The following is a 22224-nucleotide window of genomic DNA, read 5'->3' as shown; positions in this document are numbered from 1 at the left end:
CTATATATTACTGGGCCCCACAACAAATAATTTTTCAGACCCCCAAAATGTCTAGAGGTTGACCTGTTTTACCAATATTTATTAAAATGGTATATGAATTAGGGCCTCATGGGGCCCCTATAGCTCTTGTGCCCCCCTGCAGCCACAGGGTCTGCTTCCTCTGTAGTTTCGACCTTGCTCAAAAGCCTAGGGTTATAGGGTAGAATTAAGGCTACCCTAAAACTGTGGCAAACCCTACACCGTGTATACTGTTTTATATCAAGTGCTGGCAAGCAAATTGACTCTCTTACAGCAACATATGACACGTGCACACACATTGTTCATAAGTATACAAAATTACAAATACACATGCATGGAGTGTATACTATTGTATCATCCAATATTATTGGAGAAAGCATTAAGGTTGTCCAAATTTTTCACAGTCCTTGGAGTATACACAGGTCTAATAAAGCTGAAGGACAGATCAGAGCTAGAGCTTAAATTTACTACTGTACCCAGAATAAACATGCTATTCTTTTAGGTAACAGGACACTGGAGCATATTTAAATTTAAAGTAGTGCAGTTGTAGTGATGTTGTACTTGAGATTTTAATTTGTTTGGAAACCCATGTGTTTTTTTGTTAGATAAAATCATGCTCATTTCACTTTTATGCAGGACACATAACCAGTCTTTAAGGGTCAGGCCACAATGGGCCAGGCAACCAAATCTCCCCAAAACGCCCAGTGTGGCCTGACCCTAAAAGTACTGTCACACAAGGAGATTTGTCTCCTATATAGTCGCCTGAAGTTTCCTCGAAAGTCACCTTTGAACAACTCTGGACAGCTTCAGAAAATGAAGCACTGTGTATATTAACCTATCTGCGATTTACTTTATTCCGGGCGGGAAAGCATGGGGAAAGCTTGTCACCCACGGTACAGCAAATTTAAATGCAGGCAACAAAACTTTCCGTATGCCAGTGCCTTAAGGCTAGGGCCACACAGGAGTCGAAAACCGCTAGCCGAAATCCCCTGGCTGATTTCTGCATAACTGCAGCAGTAGCCTCCTCTCTCTTTCACATTGAATCATGAGGAGGCTACTGTCTACAATAGAGCAGAAATCAGCCAGCAGATTTTGGCTAGCAGTTATTGGCCCACATGTGGCCCTAGCCTAAATTTGCAAATGGCCATCACTGTATCAAATATTTTACATGAGAACCTTGCAGCAGAGGGTAGGTCTGTACTTACTTCATACAAAAGGTTAAACCTTAGAAAGGCTCTTGCTCCCTCTTTTAACGCCCTTACATCTACTGTATTAAGCTTGGAATCATTATGTGCTACATATCTACAAGTAACCCTCATACTGAGTTACCATCTCAGATCCTTTGTTAAGTACTGGAGCTCTCAGATACGTTTCCTTTAGCTGTGGTTACTGTGATCCCAGGGTCAGCGGAGATTCCGATCTCCTCTTACACAGAGGCTGGATTAAAGGGTTCATGTTCATTTTCTCTTTAAATCACTGTAAGGTCCATACCCCTTCATAACAGGTGCACTGAATAGTAGATATTGAAATGTGACTGTGGCAAGGGAAATTCACATTTGACAGGAATGGGGGGGGGGGGTGGTAGAATAGTGTGTTAGGATATGTGAAATGCTCTCTTGCTGGCACCTTGCACACAGCAACCGCATTGACACATTTTAAAATGTGTAATCGAAACCCCCTAAAACCTCATATAACCTTCTGCAACTCATCCTGGGTAACTGTGGAGGCACTGAAGTCAGATCACTGCCATAACTTAGCTGAGTTTTTTGCATATGGATTCGGTTAGGCCAGGCACTTGGATTTGGCCAAATCCAAAAAGGCAGAATCTTTGCCAAATCCAGAACAGAATCCTAGATTTAGTGCATCCCTATTTAAAAGTGATATTTGCAGATACCTATGTTGTAAGGTTGCAACTCTCCTACAATAATATATATTTGAATATTTTTCTGTGCTTAGCAAGACTTTTGCCCTGGTAAAACTGTTATGTCATGAGCCAAGTATCTTTTTGGCTGTTTCTCTGTTTCTGTTTCTGTGCATGAAGCAAAGCACCTTGGTAAACATACAGGTAGTATATTTCCTTCATTGTTAAAAGTTAAGTTGAAACAAATAAACCAACAAAATATTAAAACAGCGACACAGATAAAAGTTTACTGGTATACATTTGGGGTGTGGGTACCCAGTGAGGGCAATTGTGGGCAATATTAGCTCCAGCATAAAGACGGTGAGCACTCTCAGGACTTATGAAAAAATAAAGTGAAAATTTATTGAAGCAAAAAAGGCTAAAGAGCTCATTTTGCTTCAATAAATTTTCACTTTATTTTTTCATAAGTCCTGAGAGTGCTCACCTTCTTTATGGATATCTACTCTTGTTGCTGATAGCACCCAGGCACAATACACCTGCTACACGAGAAATGCTGGCCCCCAACAGACACACATATATACAGTATATATAAAACAAATAAGGGAAAGTTGTGCTCACCACTATCAATGTCTTAAATATATTGATAATGGGTTGAGTGCAGAGGACGTCTTGTATTTGTCTATATATATATATATATATATATATAACCGAGAGGAGCATTGCTTAACAAGCTCACGGAAATAGGTGTAGCTGAATGTAAAGAATCAAAATACAAAGGACTCTTGATGCTTTAAAAATAAAATTTAAAGTATGTTAAAAAAATCCCACTCCCCCATCCCAACAACCTTGCGCAAATAAGTAAGAAAAGAGCCAACATACCAGACTGAAGTATGGGAGCCTAACCAAATCCCTATGTCTCTTGAGAAATATCACCCTAGAAACAAGTAAAACAACATTTGTGTGTGATGCAAATCAGTAAAATCACTGTTGAGCCAACCGTACCATCCAGTTTGCACAACAATTATGGATAGGAAGATGGTGAGCAGAAACGTCTGAGGTGATGAATTTTTCATAAAACATAAAGGTGTTGTGTGAGAGAATACATACTGCAGCCCAGCATTAACCGGCATGTCAGTGACGTACTTTTCTGTAACATTTAAATAAAATAATTATCCTTTCACGATCCTATGTTCAGTACAAAACAGATATGATACCTAGCTGCTAAATCTAATGTAGACTACTTTATTGAGGAGAAATGTGCTTATGTCAATAGAATAAGCAGTAGTAATTGCTCTCAGCATTTTGTTGCATTGTGACTGCATAGGATGTGATCCACTGTTCTCAATGAGATATGCCACACGATTGATTTGTTTTCTGTCTGGCTTATTTCAGATATAGTTACCTAGAGACTTCTTATCATTATACCAAGCAGGAAAAGTTGCATTCAAACCAAATGTCAGTATGTTGTTTTTCTCATTAGACAAATAAGTCTAAGCAGAAAGCAGCTATATTTACACCATCGAAAATGCACAGGCCTGGATTTGTGAAGAGGCCACCAGGCCTGGGCTTAGGGCGGCAGATTTTTAGGGGCCGGCATGCTGTCCAACCACAACCACATTGGTTCAGAAATACTGGGGATGCACAGGAGATACGGTAGTTTTTTAAATTTTCAATGCGCCAATCCCCATAGCTCCAGTCCTAATTATATCTAAAGTGCTAAATTATAAGCCTCACTGCAAACTTTGGTTTCAGCTGTATAAATAGGATCAGGTTACTTGAAAATCTCCAGTGACACATCCACTGATTTCCGATGAATTGTGTATGTGTTAGTGCCAAGTGTGGGATTTAACACACTCAAGTATGATCATTGTGAAAACAGTTGCATTTTGATTGGCCAAGGCACACTGTGGAATACCACTCCTGTCAGCTGCATATGTATGCATCAGACAAATACAAAACTGTGTCACTGCTCACATCTGAAATATTGTAATCTAAATTTATAAACGAGGAGATCAGTCCAACTGAAACTGAACATGTACATCTCTGGTATTATGGCAGTTTGGCACTTTCCACAGGAGGGTTGGTCTGTCTGAACTGAAAATGCAATCTGCCCACATTATCTTAGTGCATGTATGAAACAAGTGCTGGTGTTGAAGCAAAAGGGTCTACAGCAACTCTGTCTCATTTTAATTCTGATCGGTTTCATCAGGTCATAATTGAATCATGCAGTTTAACCAGAATAGACATTTTGAGTTAACAAATACACTGCCACCATTAGCCGAAATTTCACCCTCACTGGTATTAGTAATGTCATAGTATGGCATAGTAATGGCATTAGTATGTTTGTTTAAAAGTTGCCCTCTAAAAAACTCAATCATTATTTGCTCCAAAAGATATATTCCTCTTGAAATACCAGCAGAAAAAAGGAGTGTTCCTAGTAACACAATAATACTGTAAAATAACTAGTTACCCGTGTGTTCATAAAAGTCCTATTGTAGGAAAAGTTCACATTAAATCACTTTCGACTTAAACTATGCCATGTATTAAAAGCGCTGATGGGTTGCCTGCCCTCGGGTGAGTAAGGGGTTAATAATGTCAGTAAAAGAACACCTGCTGTTTCATTACGTTCCAGGAGGTCTATGTTTTTTGTCTCAAAAGTCAGTTGAAATCAATTGCTTCCTTGTAGCTAATCCAACCCTTGATAAACATGTCTTTTTACATTCTGCACCTTGCTTGGCGTAAGCAGCCTTTAGAGTGAGCCTGTGTTCCCACTTCATAAAAGACCAATAATTCAGAGGCAGTCAAGGGGAGGGAGAACACAGGCTATGCACAGAAATTCATTGGGTAAAAATAGACAAATGAAAGGCAGAATTTGTCACTCCTACAAAGTCATTTTTGAGTAAAAGAGCCCCCCCCTTGGGTGGCTAAAAAGCCTACGGACACTTGGAGGAAAGGGCCTGGCTCATGGAAAACTCCAAAATTCTTTCACTATTGTTCATTCATCCAAGTGGCCATTATCTCCAAGAAATTCTTCTCCATACTGATAATGCATACTGTAGGCACTGCAAGACTTTTTTTAGCCAGGGATTTTAAAGGATACTTATAACTTAGTGGGACTTTTTAATTGTCATTTGCATTCATCTAACTTTTATTTTAGCACACATATTTAACTATGGCCCTTTTGTAGCTGTGAAACCTGGGAATCGTTTGTGATACATGCTTCTGGTATTTTATCTGTGACACGTCATGCCATCAGAATCAAGCCTCAGGCTGATGAAACAAAGATTTGAAGGAGAGTTATACTGTATGTTCTGAAACCAACCAACAGATAATGTATATCCTTACAAGTGATTAATCAATAAATTGTATGGCGCAGTACACATCAGTAAATGCCACCCTCTTGTATAGTTTCCCTTGAGCCGCCATTTTGTCATTCTCTGTGTCACTCATTAATCACCTGACAGGAAATAAAGCAGCTCTAAATATAACAGGAAGATGTGTGGGAGTAAAAGACACAGCTCTGTCCATTCATTGGCTGCTCAAGCATAAATGTGGTCACTTGGTTTGTGTGTGAGTGACATAGAGGCTCATGTTAGCTAGAGGGACAGCAAAGGGGTGGTTCACCTTTATCTTAAAGTCTAGTATGTTATAGAATGGCTAAGCAACTTCATTATTTATTCTGTATAGTTTTTTAAATTATTTGCTTTCTTCTTCTGACTCTTTCCAGCTTTCAAATGGAGGGCACTGACCCCATCTAAAAAACAAATGCTCTGTAAGGCTACAAACTTAATGCTATTATGATTTTTTATTACACGTCTATTATTCAGGCGCTCTCCTATTCATATTCCAGTCTCTTATTCGAATCAGTGCATGGTTGCTAGGGGAATTTGGACCCTATCAATCAGATTGCTAAAACTGAAAACTGGAGAGCTGCTGAATAAAAAGCGAAATAACTCAAAAACACAAATTAAAAAATGAAAAACAATAGCAAATTGTCACAGAATGTCACCCTCTACAATACATCATAAAGCAATAACATATGTGACATGGCCAAAAAGCCATACACAAGAACACATGTGTAGCACATTTTATTGAGTAAAAGTAATGTGTCCCTTTTAGGGGAAGTTATAACAATCTGCCTTTACCTGTGATCATTCTTTTTCAAAACCGAAACTGAAGTCTGATACAAAATTGTGTCCATGTAACTGCATGTGCCTATATGTTCATTCAGTGATAGATGAGCTCATGTCCAGACTGGCAATCTGTAGATTCTGGCAAATGCCAGATGGGCTGCATAACTGAAATGCCAGGGCCTATTTTGAATCTCAGTCCAAACCTGTAAGAGCTTGTAAAGTACCCACTGTTGTCCAGCTGTTAAACTACAACATACAAGAAACATAGACTAACAATTCTATATAGGGTGGAAGGTACTGTATGTTTAAAAACTATTTACCCTTTGTGTGACGTCTTGGTCTTGTGCTGTGATCTAGGGCATAGAACTTGGCAATGTAAAGTTACAGTGTGCTGCCAGACAACCTGCTATGAGGGAAAGTAAAGGAAATGCCCCAGGCTTTTGGATAGCATGGGACGTGAGTGGGGAAAGCAGGTCTCCACTTGCCTTCTTTACTCGCCTTTATCAGGAAGATCCATGTACAACAAGCAGTTGTGAGTTTTTGGGATCAGGATGCCCACTCACACTGAATAGCAGGTTGGGACTGGCAATCTGTGGATTGTGGCAAATGCCATAGAGGCTGCTGTAAGATGCCACAGACATTCACAGTCATTATTTATTTGGGCTTGTGAGACTGTTTGGGCCTTTGTGAATATTTTATATCCCAATCCAGAGACCTGCGGAACAGTGCCATTGTAAAACTCCCCTGTGTGCTTTAGTTATAAATACTGGGACTTGGGAGATGTATTTCTGACACAATTAGAAGGCTTCAATACACAATATATGAGACCAGCGCCTATGGCAACAGAAGTTAGAAACTAATATAGTGCAGTATATTTAATAAATGAAATGTCACCCGGTGTTCATTAACAATTATCTTATAGGTGTCTATTCTCCGCTGTACAATTAGAAGGCTGCAGGTTGGTCACCCCTGATTTTGTACAGTCCCTTTTCTAAAGTATTATGCATGTGAATCAGGGCAGCCAGAGCTAAACAGCAGAACTACAACTGCTGAACATTTTAATTAGCTTGGTGTATCCTCCAGTTATGTTGGGAGTTGTAATTTAGAAGCAGTGGTAGAGGCAGAGGTTGACTTAGTTTAGTATGTGCCACTTCTTTTTAACTTCGCACTTAGGACAGTATAGCTGCAATGTATGTACTTAAACAGCTGCAGTGATTTTCTCTGCTGTGAGCACACTTTCCTTGGTCTCAAGTGTTAAACTGTCAGGTTATGGTTAACATTCCTTGCTGCAGTATTGGCAGTGAGATCAGTGACTGGCAAGCCTCAGCACACACCTTACAAATGGGGCAGAATCACAGGGCTGTAGTTTGTGTTTGTTGTTAATGATGGCATCCACTGTAGTATTGTGCCACATGGATGTTCCCAGCCAATCCCGCCCTTACCTGGGTAAGGTTTATAGGTACACAAATGTCATTTTGTACTTTGGCATGTACACAGACTCACCCAGAATGATACAATGAGGAAAGGAATGTATTACATTAATGAGTAACAAGTTGTCTGAGATACATACTTGTGAATTTCAGTCTTCAGCCCAAGCTCTCCATCATTTATCACGATACATGCCAATAATTTTAAAGGGGTAGTTCACCTTTACATGAATCTGTAGCATGATAAATACACCTGTTCATTTTGTTTATAGTTGGTTATTGATTTGCCTTCCTCTTTCCAGTTTTCAAATAGATGATCTCAGCAGCCAAAAATATATTTCATAGAGGCTGTTTTGCCCTGAGCCACCATATCCCTGGTCAATTCTGTAATTCACATGTGGAATCCTCTTTCATTTCCTCTGCATCTATATGACTTTATTGCCTTTATTTCTGGGGCAACTTTTCTGCTTGACTGTTTCCCTGCATTCATATTAGTCTACTCATTTCTGCTGCGTGTCTCGTGGCTCTTATAGTGATTTCTCCTCGCAGTGCCCCCATTCTCCCAAGCTCTAGTCTCACCCCTGCATCCTGTCCATGTGTGTGTCTTTATTGATAAAGTGTTGAGTGGGACATGAAAGAGAATGCTGGCATCCCAAAATTACATTCTCTCAGACCTCACATGTGACTGTGATCAACTTTTTCCACTAAGGCAGAACTAAAACTGGAAATGTTTTGTGAGAGTATAGCATGTAAGATAAATTATAACACTGTAAAGCACTGTGGACTATTTCTGGCACATTTGGTGGTATATAGATTGGGACCAGTCGGGACAAGTAATGTCAGGGTCTGGGAGAAACCATAATGTCCCTCGCCTGCAATTTTTATGTATTAAAGGACTGTCCAATCTGTGGACTTTTGGCTGTTGGGAGTTGTATTTCAATAGCAGATTAAGACAAGTAGGTATAAATCATTACTGTGTCAACTTGTCCGGATTTGCCTACTGTCTTGCAGAAATCCCTCAATGTACAGTTTATTTTTTTTAAATAAACATAAGGTGGGATACCAGACGAACAATATACTTTTAGCTGGACATAATGTTTACAGTCCTGGGATAGGGCTGATGGCAAAGTACTACAGTTTCCAGAACTGAATTAGATCACAAAACTAAAGCGTTTGGTCCTGCTGTGCCAGAGATAGGGTGTAGGCATGTGTTTCTTAAGCGAGAACTAAACCCTAAAAAAATATGCCTAAAAATGCCATATTTTATATACTGAACATATTGCACCAGCTTGTCAATAACAGCAATGATCCAGGACTTCAAACTTGTCATAGGGGGTCACCATCTTGGAAAGTGTCTGTGACACTCACATGCTCAGTGGGCTTTGAGCAGCTAATCTTAGGGATTGTCGCAAATTATCAAGCAGAAAATGAGGTTGGCCTGTAATATAAATTGATACCACAAGGGTGATTATTAAATTCTGATGCCAATTGCACTGGTTTCTGAGCGGAGATTCAGTAATTAAGTGTATTTATTATTAATCAGACTTATATTATGATATTTATATTCTATATGTACTTTATATTTTGAGTCCGGCCCTAAGCTCAGTAAGTGACAGTAGCACAGAGCATGTGCAGTGAATCAGCAGAAAAGAATATGGGGAGCTACTGGGGCATCTTTGGAGACACAGATCTTCACCTCTAAAGGGCTGTGGTTTCCTTGAGCCCAAAACATAATGTCCAACTTTTATAGCCTATTTCTTTAGTTTAGCTATAAAGATACTATACGTTCTGTTGGTAAATTCACACTCCATTGCATTTGAGATGGAGCAGAAAGAAGTGCAGGTAAAACAATTTCCTGCTAGCAAAGGAAATACAAAAAGGCCATATCATTTACACCATTTGTCATGGTGTGGAACTGTTTACTTATAAATCTGTTAACTTAACAACACACCCTTTTCATATTAGTGTCAGCAGGTTTGTCTTGGGCTTTTATTGTCATCAGCAACCTTTACAAGCAGTCACATTATTAACCCTTTATATGCCACCCGCATAGAGTCTGTGATGCCAGTATCAACATATCATTGTTTGTGCCAATGCCATGGCACTAAGTTTCTCTTAGATCTGTGTCACGGAAACGGTTAATAGGGGAATGTACTGCTGTGCTAGTATCATATCATTAAAGTTAAAATGTTTTTTGTGGTGTTTATACAAATGGCCTGTAGATGTCACTGAGGCAACTTTGGGCGACTGTTGAAAATGTATTGCCGCGTGTGCATTAGCGCAGGCGACTTTTTATTGTAGCCTATGGGGAAAAACGCTGAGGCAGTTCGGGGAGATAGTCGCTCAAAAGATGATGTGATTAGTAGCCAGGCAACAAAATCTCCCTGAAACTCCTCGTGTGGCCTTACCCTAAAAGTGAAAGCTTACTGTTGTGTAATGGCTGCATGAGAGCCTGCTAATAAAGCACTGTTATACTCTCCTCTTCCTCGGCTACCCAAAACATAACAGTTTTGTCTATTAAAACTTAATTTTTAATAGCTAATTTTTTATTTTTTAATAGCTTATTTTATATTGCTGGGCCCAGAAAGTTGTCCTTGTTTCCCATATACTACCTCTGATTCATTTCACATATTACTGACAACGCTGTGGAAATCAACTTAAAGGTCCCAGTTCAAGTATAAACCACAATTTCCTAATGATGATGTAGGGATGTGAAAATTTAGACACCCTTACACATTATTGACAGGCACATCCATAGTAGTAAGTGGGTCCTGATGTGGACATTGTGCTTATGTAACCCCTGTAGTTCTCACAGTGTTCACTAGATGACACTGTGCAGTAGCATAAAGGTCTTGGGAACCATGAGGTCTGGGTCCATTACTTTAGCCCAACCAAGCAGGCTGGAAGGGAATGGGTATTGTGATCCTAGGAGCATTGGCCCTAGTAAATAGATTAACATACTCTGTCATAGATCACTCTAGGAGTGATAGATATCTTAGGAAGTTGAGCAGCTCAAAGCTCTGACGAAGAGACATTAGAGGGATTAAGATCCCGGGTACTAATATCCCAGAAGTAGCCACAAAGTGTTTAGACTAGGGATGATAGGAATTCCCCTAGATGCCAACTAAAGAGATCCTGAAAGCTTTCACATTACTGCTACCTCTGCTGACATGAACCCTTGCCTGTAGGGATCCAGCCCAATGCATGGTGCTGTGAGTATTTGCTTCCTTTATGCTACTTATTCTGTGTTCTATGCTCCATTGTGGATATGTGCTATGTTGAATAAACACAATTGGTTAAGCATTAAAGAACTACTGGCGCCCATTTATTGTGCGATTGTACCTGGTTATAGTTGCACTACACCCTGCCTCCACCCCACTGCGGGGGATTACTCCTGAGAGAGAGGGCCTCATTTGTGGTATTATTCCACACTGAAAGTAGCTAAAACTGACCACAGTAAAGTCAGATTACTATAGCGCTACAATGGTATTTCTCTTTATATTAACGAGTTCAGGAATTCAGTAAGAGGAGAGAAATTGCCTACAATACCACTGGTTTTAATAACCAGAGCCAGGTGAGGTTTTCAACACAGAGCTCTGTTTCAGGTACACAACTCTTATAATGCAGCTATTTTTACAGATTATTAACCCAGTCTGATGTATGTAAATAACTCTGAACATTTTTATAGGTTGAAAGGCTTGTATTTTACCTGCAAATATGAAAGATTAAATATCGCGTATACCATTTTCATTATTCACTATTGGATTCAAAAAAATGTTTTCTTCATAAATAGGCAATATTTATTGTCCTCAGGATTCCTTTTTACTTCTTGCTTCAAGGGACAGTGCTTTGGGAGCTAAATCATCAGACAAAGGGTCAGATTTACTAAAGGGCGATTCACCAGTGTTACCGCTTTCAGGGACTTTGACAATTTAACGGGTGCAGGCGATACTTCGCTAGCGAAGGAGATAGACACTAGCGGTGATTCGCACTCTAAAGCCAGGCGGCAAGACCTCTAGCAAAGTTGCGCTAGGCAGAATTGAACGCTAGAGCTTCTTCGCTTTGATTTGCTCGCATTGCCGAATATTTGCCAGTGTCCGACGCCCAGGACGAATCTTTGCATTAAATTAAAAAAGCGTTCTCTGAGCGAATTGTTGTCTGGCGAAGTGTTGCGATGGTGCATACATTCAGTTCCCAATGCCAGTAACTGACAGGTTTTCTTTTTAGCTGTTCTATCAAGTTCTAAGGGGGTTTAAGAGAAATGTTGGTTCTGACTGATCCTATATTATTCATAGTTATACTCTCCACTGTTGATTTATATTTCTATACATTAGCTTTGTACATATCTTATATATTGTGCCCAACTTTGTGCAACTGGGCTGCCAGTGATATATATCCTTTCAATAACTATTCTTTAGTTTAGAGAATTTTCAGGGCTTTTGTCCTGGGCACTATAAAAACACTGCAGAAAGTAAGAAGGCATATATTATATAACATGGTTAGATTATTTCTATTTACTGCAGCTTCTGGTCCTTGAGCTATATTTTAAGCACAGTACTTGAAACCAACCGGTGATTGAACGCTTTGGGGGAACTGTAATAAAACCTTACGAATAAAAATTTAATGTCACAATGTAATATTCTTCATTAGGCTTTTGTTACTTTGTGAATCTTAATTGCGCATTGCGAACCTTTAACACCTGGTATGCAGTTTGGTTAAATATTTTGTCGCAAAATATGGTTTGTGTATACAAACATTTATTACATACACTGAGCACTATCGCAAACTATAAAATTCCCAATCACTATCTTACTGTCATGAGAGGGGCAAAGTGTTTGCAAAGGCAACATTTTTCACTTTGAGAATATTTAGAGAATATATAGAGAGTTAGGTGTCCTAGAAGAATGATAATGAGCCATTTGATGATGAAGAATAAGCTCTAATTAGAGCAAAGTAATATTTGCATTGTGAATGAATTGCGATTGATTTTTGCGCTAGCGACCAATATTACATTCCCCCTTTTGTGACATTATTTTCAAACAACATATTCCTACTTGTGTTAAAGAAGAGCTTATTTCCTTTTTTGAGTTTCACTACCCAAATGTTGGGTCATATTGCACTGATCTTAAAATTTGCCAATCATCTTCCCTTCATGAAGAGCCAGAGGCTACAGAAAGCATCAATGGACTTATACAGTCATGCTCTGAAAGGATGATCTTAACCACCCAATGAGCTGTCTTTTGGAAAGGTGATTCTTTTGGGCCTATGTAGGGTCTGATTTACCATGCTCATGTACACCATTTTTGGTGTGAGGAATTTAAGGCCACAATCTGAATGGTGTGTTCTTAGAACCTCTTCTACCTTTTGTTTATTGTAATACTGATACCTTTATATCACAGCTGTACAGTCACTGAATTAAAACTTTCTTCAGTAGGTATTTCCATCCAAGGATGCCCACTGTTTTCAAAGCCTAAAACCACCTGTCGTATTGCTCATTCTTTTACTGTGATTCCTGTAACTGTACACAGACTGCTGAATTAAAGGAAAACTTTAAGCCCAAAATGAATACCTAAGTAAGAGTTTATATCAAATGAAATGGCATATTAAAAAATCTTACCAAACTGGTGTATATATTTAAGTAAATATTACCCTTTTACATCTCTTGCCTTCAGCCATTTCGTGATAGTCTGTGTGCTGCCTCAGAGATCACCTGACCAGAAATATTGCAGCTCTAACTGTCACAGGAAGAAGTGTGGAAGCAAAAGACAAAACTGTTAATTTGCTCATGTAACCTAACATGTATGGTCTGTTTGTGTGTACCGTGAATCCTATGATCCCAGGGGGTGGCCCTTATTTTTTAAAATGGCAATTTTCTATTTAGGATTACGTGATGGCACATACTACTAAAAAAGTATATTATAATGAAAATGGTTTATTTACATGAAGCAGGGTTTTACATATGAACTGTTTTATGCAATATCTTTTTATAGAGACCTACATTGTTCGGGGGTATAGTTTTCCTTTAAAGGGATCCTGTCATCGGAAAACATGTTTTTTTCAAAACGCATCAGTTAATAGTGCTACTCCAGCAGAATTCTGCACTGAAATCCATTTCTCAAAGTAGCAAACAGATTTTTTTATATTCAATTTTGAAATATGACATGGGGCTAGACATTTTGTCAATTTCCCAGCTGCCCCTGGTCATGTGACTTGTGCCCTTTAGGAGATGCTTTCTGGCAGGCTGCTGTTTTTCCTTCTCAATTTAACTGAATGTGTCTCAATGAGACATGGGTTTTTACTATTGAGTGTTGTTCTTAGATCTACCAGGCAACTGTTATCTTGTGTTAGGGAGCTGCTATCTGGTTACCTTCCCATTGTTCTTTTTGGCTGCTGGGGGGGAAAAGGGAGGGGGTGATATCACTCGAACATGCAGTACAGCAGATAAAGAGTGATTGAAGTTTATCAGAGCACAAGTCACATGACTTGGGGCAGCTGGGAAATTGACAATATGTCTAGCCCCATGTCAGATTTCAAAATTGAATATAAAAAAAATCTGTTCTCTGTGCTCTTTTGAGAAATGGGTTTCAGCGCAGAATTCTGCTGGAGCAGCACTATTAACTGATGCATTTTGAAAAAACAGTTTTTTCCCATGACAGTATCCCTTTAAGATATCCAGAGTCAATTGTGTAAATAATGAGTAATGGTTTAAAACCACACTTGACTATATATAGCAAGTTATGGGAACAAGCATGAAGGTAATATATAACATCAGAGCCAGGCCATGGGGCTTTGGCTCTCAAGGCCAATGTTGCACAGGCACTTTCCACCAACCCCATTACCCTATATCTGTCTTTGGTAGGGGGTTTCCTGGTTGATAACTATTAAGAGGTGCTCATGTACTTGTTCATACACTGACCAAGTTATAGATAGAATTAGGAGAGGTCATTGATTGCCTTGGTGTTTGCTTTTGTTGCCTAAGATCCACTGCTGACGGAGTTCTGTCTACCAGAAGGATGTTCTGTGACAGTGTCTACCCATGAGTCATTGTGGTAACCTGACTGCAGTTCTACTCAGATATCGAACAATGTTCTGGCTATTTGCAGCACTGCACGTTGTTCATTTTAATCATTTATAATTATTCTGTGCTTTCTGTTGCTGCCTTGCTGTATAACTGTGGTTTTCTTTGACAATCGGCCTCATGGTTTTCTGTCCAAAAGTATCAGCACTAAGCACTTATGTACATTTCATCTGTGGGATTAAGGTTTTCATTGGCCTTTGCCTGGGAGACATGTGGTTCTACTACTTTGCGTATGCTGCTGGCACATGGGTATGGCTGGTATGCAACAAGAATCCAACCTTATCCCTTCAGAAGTTTGGGAATTAGAACAGCAGAAAGGGGGGAGCTATATCATTCTTGCCTGGGGACAAGTGCATTACTGTCTGTAGCCACCACAATACTGTTCATCTAGAGGCAAAGAGGGGGAGCCTCTTTACCAAGCAGGGCATTGGCCTGACCCCTCTCTGCATTAATATCCCGACTGAAGGGAAATGCCTCTCACAACACACTGAATAGAGGCCATTGTCACTGCGTGTTTCTGATCAACAGAGACATGTGAATGATTTATGGCCAGAGCTCTACGTTGTGACATTTGGAAAAGGGAGAAATAAAGAAACACAAAGAATATACCACGGAAATATTAAGATGTTCAGCAGTGTTCAAGAACAGCAGGTGGATTAGATCTGGTTATGGGAAAGTAATGGTGCAAATGGAATTGTCAGGAATGATTTATCCTGTAGAGTGTAGCCATTTTAAGGCAAGGCATTGAGTTCTGTTGGGGGCCTCATTGTACAAAGCAGAGTATAAGCATTCAGTTACGTAGCGTGTAACTAATAGAGTTTTCCAGGCTATTGAATAGCTTTCCTTGTGAGACAGTAAAGCCAATGGAAAGCTTTATGCTATTAGACTGCACGTCAATAGCACCTTTTGATACTGTACTATATTCCCATGGTTTATGCAGAGCCATCCGCAGGCTATGTGAGGGCAGCTGAATGGACACAAAAGGGCAGGTTTATTATGCGTTGTAAAAAAACGGTAATAAACTTCACCAAAATTATGCTGTGTAAAAAAAATGGTGTAATTTTTGTTGTGTTTTTTCTTAGAGCTTTTTTTTCTTGAGCTTACTAACAAATGTCTGAAGCTGTGTAAAATAACGGCGTATAATCTAGCATTAACATGGTGTAAAACCATACCTCCCAACTGCCCCGATTTTAGAGGGATAGTCCCTCTTTTGACAGCTCAACCCACAGTCCCTCATTTATACTGGAAAGTCTTGTTTTTCTCTGCACTGAACAGCCAGAAAAAGAAAGAATGTTTCCAACTTAATTGGCTTTTGGCAGAGAACCCAGAACAGCCACAGCTGCTAATAAGATACGTTTGTAACACTTTCAAGATAAGGAAATAAGTAATTGTAACAATATAAGATAACAGGTCCCTTGGGAAAAGTTAGACTCACAGCTTAATAACTGGAAAAAAAAACCACAGAAATATGTTCAAACTTTCATAACCTGCCAAAATTTAGTAAAATGAACATGGTAATATGGGCGTAGTCCAAAAAAATTTGCCGCGCTAGTCACGGCAACTTTTTGTCATAATTTTTATTTCCAAAATGTCGGGAGGTATGTAAAACAAAACACACTTTGGTAAATTTGCCATTTGTTTTACACTGATTTTTTTCACTGCAAATGTTGTTCCAGTACATACTTACCGGTACTATGAAAGATGAAAGCTGTTATTGCTGCAAAAAGTGGCACTGAATATCCTGAAAATGGAAATGTATCTCCAAATTCCCTTTTAATTCAAAATATATAATGTGTATTCATACAGCACTCATCCCCCCACTCTTCTATTCCCCTCCAATGTATATCCTTTGCGATAGACATATAAGCCAGAGCTGCTTATAAAGGCGCTCCATCTAGCTGACCCTGTGTATATGAAGGTGTTGTACTTGGCTCCTGTAGAGAAAAATTAATTAGGTGGTAAACCACATCCTAGAGAGCAAGTGACTTATGCAAATATCTAGGTTTAATCTTCTTGTTAAGTCGGTTTGGAAGGAGCACAAGGTCTGCTCTGTTTTCATGTCACCTCCAGTTTAGGGCAGACAGGGACACTGAACAGAGGCCCTCAACCTTATCTGTTCAAGTACTGCCCATGGTTTCTCAAACTGACTATGTTAAAGGGAAACCTTTCCAATGGAAATAAATCAGCTCCTTGCAGCCTTCATTATGATGTTCTAGACAATTATCATTTTAATAATTTAAAACCCGATCAGATGACAACTGCACTGGGCAGAAATAGTAATGTAAGGCAGCGTATTTATTAGCATATCATTCTAATCTATTCTGGTACAGGGGGACGTCACTTGTCACTACTTTGACAAGAACAGAGCTCACTGCATATTCTGATAGTATAGAAAGATGAACAAGTGTTCATACTGACACAGTATCTTCCCACAATGCATTCCTACAGATGCCATAACTAGGCCTGCTAATATCATGGCATGCAAGAATATTTTCTCCATCAAAGGAGGTTAATGGATAAAGTCCTCTGGAATTGCAGTTTCTACACTCATCGGGGGAAAGGAACAATAAAGGAGGGGTGAGGAGTTATTGTACAAAGCCATCCTTTAATAACTACAGAACTGAGTCAGTCTCAGGCTTCCGTCCTTGACAGCAGATGCAAAATCCCCCATTACATTTGTCTCTAAAAATAACCATTTACTCCATGCATAAGGTTTAAAGTGTGGCCAATTGCTGTGTTATGATGTTATTTTCCTATGTAGCCTGCAACATTTCTTAATGTTATGATGTATTTCTACAGTATTGGCTGTACACATTTAAGGATAAAAGCTGCTATAGAAGGGTTAAACTTTATCAGCACTAGGGACCCTGTACCAGCCATACAGCATGACAGACAAAAGCTGAGAGAGAATTCAGTTTTACTGAACCTCACAAACTTCCCCAGTCAACACAGTAAATGCAATAAAGGTGGTCCACTCTGTGTTTTTAAAATACTTTATTTCATCAATTTAAACAGAGTTTTGACTCCTGCTTGGGGCCTAATGTAAAGTATACATTATTTGGTTCTTGGCACCTAGGGAGTGCAGCTTTGAAACTATTTTTCTTTATATATATATATATATATATATATATATATATATATATATATATTTTTTTTTTTTTTTCAACCTGCCACATGTTTTAATTCAGCAATGAAATAAGCAGACAATGTGTGATCATACAAGTAATGGTTCATTCCATGAGAAACTACTTGTAACTATAAGGGTAGGCAGGGATCGCCAGAGATCAGCCATCAGGAAAAGTGGTTTGAACCTTATGTCTACCTCAGAAAGTGAACTGACTAATTGACATGTTTGCAGTTCATGATTGTAAGGCAGATATCAACTGCTTTGAGGAAGTATTGGATATCAGCAAGTATTTCAGGTGCAACTAGTACCATGTAATACATTGAGTAAAGACACTTTGATTGGTCTGAAACAGGGAGGAACCTGAAAGGGGGGGGGGGTACTGGCAGAATTTTATCTTGTTATGGCCAAATAATATATATATATAGGTAATAGCCAGTTGAGTTGAACTGTATTTCAAAATAAAAAGTAAATGTGTGAATGAATCCTAAATCTCATCAGAAAATTATAAATATAGTTTTCTGGCTAGACTTAAACATTTATATGGCTAACAAACAAATTTAAGAAGCTGTTTCTTTGGAAAGTGGCAAGTATTTCATTGCTTCCTGGATGAGCCAAGCCTGTTGGCAGTGGCTCAGGTTAAATACCTTTTAATGAGATCAGGTATATTAAAAGCATTTGCATGGTCCTTGAACTATGTCCTCTTCATAATGGTCTATGTGGAATCTGATGCTTTAATATTCTCTATGAAAAAGCTGGGCTTACATTGGCTATGGTTACAGTAGAGTTGATGGCGAAAGCATACGTCCCAACATTTTGGAAATAAAAAGAGGGATACAAAAGTTGGCGCACAGCTCATCAATTTTTACCACACCCATTTTTGTGGTCACACCCCCTAATTACCATGTTCATTTTACAAAATTTGGCAGGTTATTAAAGTTTGAACATATTTCTGTGTTTTTCTTCAGTTATTACAGTTTTGCTAATGAAGGTGAATTGCCCTTTAAGCTGTGAGTCTAACAATTACCCAGGGACCTGTAGAACCGGGTAGAACAGGAATTAAAGACCTAGAAAATAAATAATTGATAGTGTATCTATGAAATAAACATCAGCACCAGAACCAGAGAAGTTTCCATAACTTTATGGGTGGGAAACGTGGACAGTGAAGTATTGATGCCTCTGTACTTACTATACCATGGATGGCAAGGAAACAAACACATCAATCTTAGACCAAATCAAGCAAGACATTTCTTTTGAAGCACAAATAACAAGATTTAAGCTGTTTTATTTAGGCCATATAGAGCCAGATTCCATTTAGTTGAGAAACTCCTAAGTCAATTCTGAATTTCCCCATAGACTTCAACTGAGCTTTCACATGATAAACAATGTCATAAGTTTTTATGATCAAACTAAATCTGCCCATTGTGAAAGAACTAAGTACACTGGCAAAGATACTTATGCTAGGAAAAACTGAAGGGAAAAGTGGCAAGATGGATAGACTCCAAGACAACAATCATGAACTGGAGAACACTATCCATCTGGTCACTAGGAGTTGAAACTGACTTGAAGGTACTTATTCATAATAATATATAAATATATATTAATACATATAATATTGATGCTAATTATGTTAGTATTAAGTAAACATTTGTAAAGAAAATTTTTTTCCTATAACATAAAATTTTTTCCATGTATTTTTAAACATTTGTGTCATTGTTTACTAAAGAGTGACAATTGTTGAAGAAAACTTCAGGAAGATGTGAGGAAAAAACATAATTAAATGTCCAGCGGGTGTAAGTGGAGTGTGGTGTGAATTGCTTCATACAGTACAAATAAACAGGACTTGATTATTTTCTTGGGATTTCAGCTGGATGTATTGATGTGAAAAGAAACTTCCCAGCCAAGCACTTTGCACAGTTGCTCTACAAATAGTGAAGTCTATTGGCTACTTCAGACCAAGATTTCACACATTTAGGGGGTTATTTAGAAAAATGCAAATTTTTCTGATTTTTTAAATAAAAAAAGTCAGACCACGCTAGAATCCGTTTAAGAGCATACATACATATTCATTTTACAATACTAATTAAACATTTAACGAACACTGTATTGTCTGCAATAGGGAGAAAAAGGAATCTGTTCTGGTTCTTGAGCCCCATCAGATTCCTGCCCAGGATACAATTAAGGGCTGTGTCCAGACACAGAGAAGGACACATTGTGTCCTGCACAGAGAACAGTGATTTTTCCTGGGACAAGCAGAGGCGGGGGGGGGGGCAGCATGGATTGGAGACTTGTCAGTGTTCTCAGATTTGTTTGGATCTGACCTTTCCCAGTTCTTTTTGGGGGGGGGGGGTTGAAATTACCCCTATCTGTCAATTTGTCTGAAGATCTCTTTCACTGCAGTTATTAGCAGGAGGGGGATAATGAGGAATACAAGGAAAGCATTTCCATAATTAGATTGTATCTCTGTGTATCCATATGGAAGAATGGGGTAAAAAACTGTTTCTGGAGAAATGATGCAATAAGTGTTTCTTTTGGAATTTTTAAACAGGACTTTTCTGTGAGCATGTGTATAGGCTTGTTTACATAGTGCTTTGGGAAAATATTGGATGTCTGAAAGCAATGTGATAGAAAATGTAATGTTATTCCCCCACCATGTTCAGTAAGGTTAGGTTCGGTTTTCCATGTAGGAGGCTTATTCTCCAAAATCTTACTTTTTCACAAGCTGGATTATATTTAGGGGGTTATTTATCGAAAGTCTGAATGTCAAAAACTGGAAATAAATTTGAGTTTTTTTTACTGTAAAATCTAAATTTATACTGGAAAAAATTTTTTTTGGGGATTTATTAAACCCAGAGGCTGCAAAAAGCCAAACCTCAAAATCCGGCATCTCAGACCTGCTGAGGTTGTATATAAATCAACGGAAGAGGTCCCGATTCTATTTGGAGGTTTCGGTGGTCTGCGCTGGAATTAGCCAGAAAATCCGACTTGGACTTTTCAGGCAAAAATCCAAACAATTTGGGCTTTTCGAATCAAAGCCCGAAAAAATTGTGCCACTCTGGAAAAAACTCGATTCGGGTTTTAACTTGATTTTAATATATAAGTTCCAATCGTGAATTCCAGTTTGGTCTGACTTTTTTTATTTAAATACTGGATTTTGATAAACATGCCCCTAAATGTCAGGATACACTGAATCCCGGATTTAATTGGAAATTTGACAAATATGTTTTGCATGATTTGAATTCAGCCAAACCCTTAGTATTCACCAGAACCAATTCCGAGCCCTTATGCTGAAGGCAAACAGGGCGTTTTTTCTGTTGTTATATTTAAAACTTCAGAGATGCATTCAAAGCAGCCCTGCTGCCTCCCATTGGCTGCAATGCAAACTTCTCAGAAGCCCTTTGTACTTGTAGTTCATGATCATTTTTTCTATTAAAATGTTAATGCACATAGGATTCTATCCTTTCCATTAGAATTAGCATTCGTGCCCATTGGCATACTGGGCATACAGTAGAACAATATTATTCTCTCGTTGGAGCTGTACATATGCATTTCAGGAAACTTGTCACTCACATGACAAGCCTTCCTGTTCTTTGCAGCTGGCCAATGAAATTTCGTTAATGCGTCCTTAGTAAAAATGGAATGTCTTTTAACTCATAGCAGCATTTTAAGTGAATGTCTTTCTCTATTGCAGTGTGTTCTGGAACAATGAATGGTCTCAGTGTGTCCGGTGACTCAGACTACCAGCTTCTCACCTTGAAGAACATGTACAGCAATTGCAGTATTGTCATGGGCAACCTGGAGATTGTACTAATTGATAACAAAGGGGACTTGTCCTTTCTAGAGGTAAGGAATAATTATACTAATGTTAGTCCTTTGGTGTTTACATTGCTTTTTATAAGGGTGCCAATGTTTCAGTCATAATTCATCCACTGCCCTAGTGATGTAAGCATGTTAGGAATTTACAGTGTATATGGAAACTTGCAAAAAAGTGGGCTAAATATGTTGCATAAATCTATTGCTGCTGTTTCCCATTAAATTTGCCACATCCACGACAAATTTTGTACAAGTACAATAATGCCAGTCAGTTCACACCAAAAAACAGTTAAATTACATTAAATTACTATTGCCTACCACAACTTAAAGGTATTAAGCATACGGAACGCATTTTAGGACATTGTCAGGGAAAATCGTTGTCCTGCATGCGCTGTCCTAAGCAAGAGGAATGTGACATGGCATGCTTTTTTACTCACCCATCCTCTGAGGCTGATGTCACACCTCGCCCTTCCCTCCTCAGCAGTCAGCTCTTGCTCCTCACTCCTCCCTCCTCAGCCATCCGTCCTGTGTCCTCGCTTCTCCCTCCTCAGTCGACAGCTCTTGCTCCTCACTCCTCAGGGTGCGCATATTCAGCCCTCTGCCCTGATTATAGTTACTTGTTCTTGCCATTTGTATTAGCCAATAGGCGTTTTAGGTTTTTTAATTACAGCAGTAAAATTCGAGCTACGGATGGCTGAGGAGCAAGGACCCAGGTTGGATGGCTGAGGAGGAAGGAGTGAGGAGCAGGACCTGACAGCTGGGAAGGGAGG

At 38.9% G+C, this 22224-nt stretch overlaps 1 protein-coding gene across 2 annotated transcripts in view; it reads left to right on the top strand.

The window, feature by feature from the left end:
- erbb3.S (erb-b2 receptor tyrosine kinase 3 S homeolog) overlaps positions 1–22224 on the top strand; it is a 71520-nt gene that overhangs the window by 7524 nt on the left and 41772 nt on the right. For both annotated transcript variants that reach the window (XM_041584385.1, XM_018250019.2), the window contains exon 2: positions 21333–21484. In XM_041584385.1, coding sequence (XP_041440319.1) covers positions 21333–21484 — 152 coding nt within the window. The remainder of the gene's footprint in view (positions 1–21332; positions 21485–22224) is intronic.

The sequence above is a fragment of the Xenopus laevis genome, chromosome 2S (assembly GCF_017654675.1).
Source record: "Xenopus laevis strain J_2021 chromosome 2S, Xenopus_laevis_v10.1, whole genome shotgun sequence".
In the NCBI taxonomy this organism is placed as follows: domain Eukaryota; kingdom Metazoa; phylum Chordata; class Amphibia; order Anura; family Pipidae; genus Xenopus; species Xenopus laevis.
This window is presented reverse-complemented; position numbering and strand designations above follow the sequence as displayed.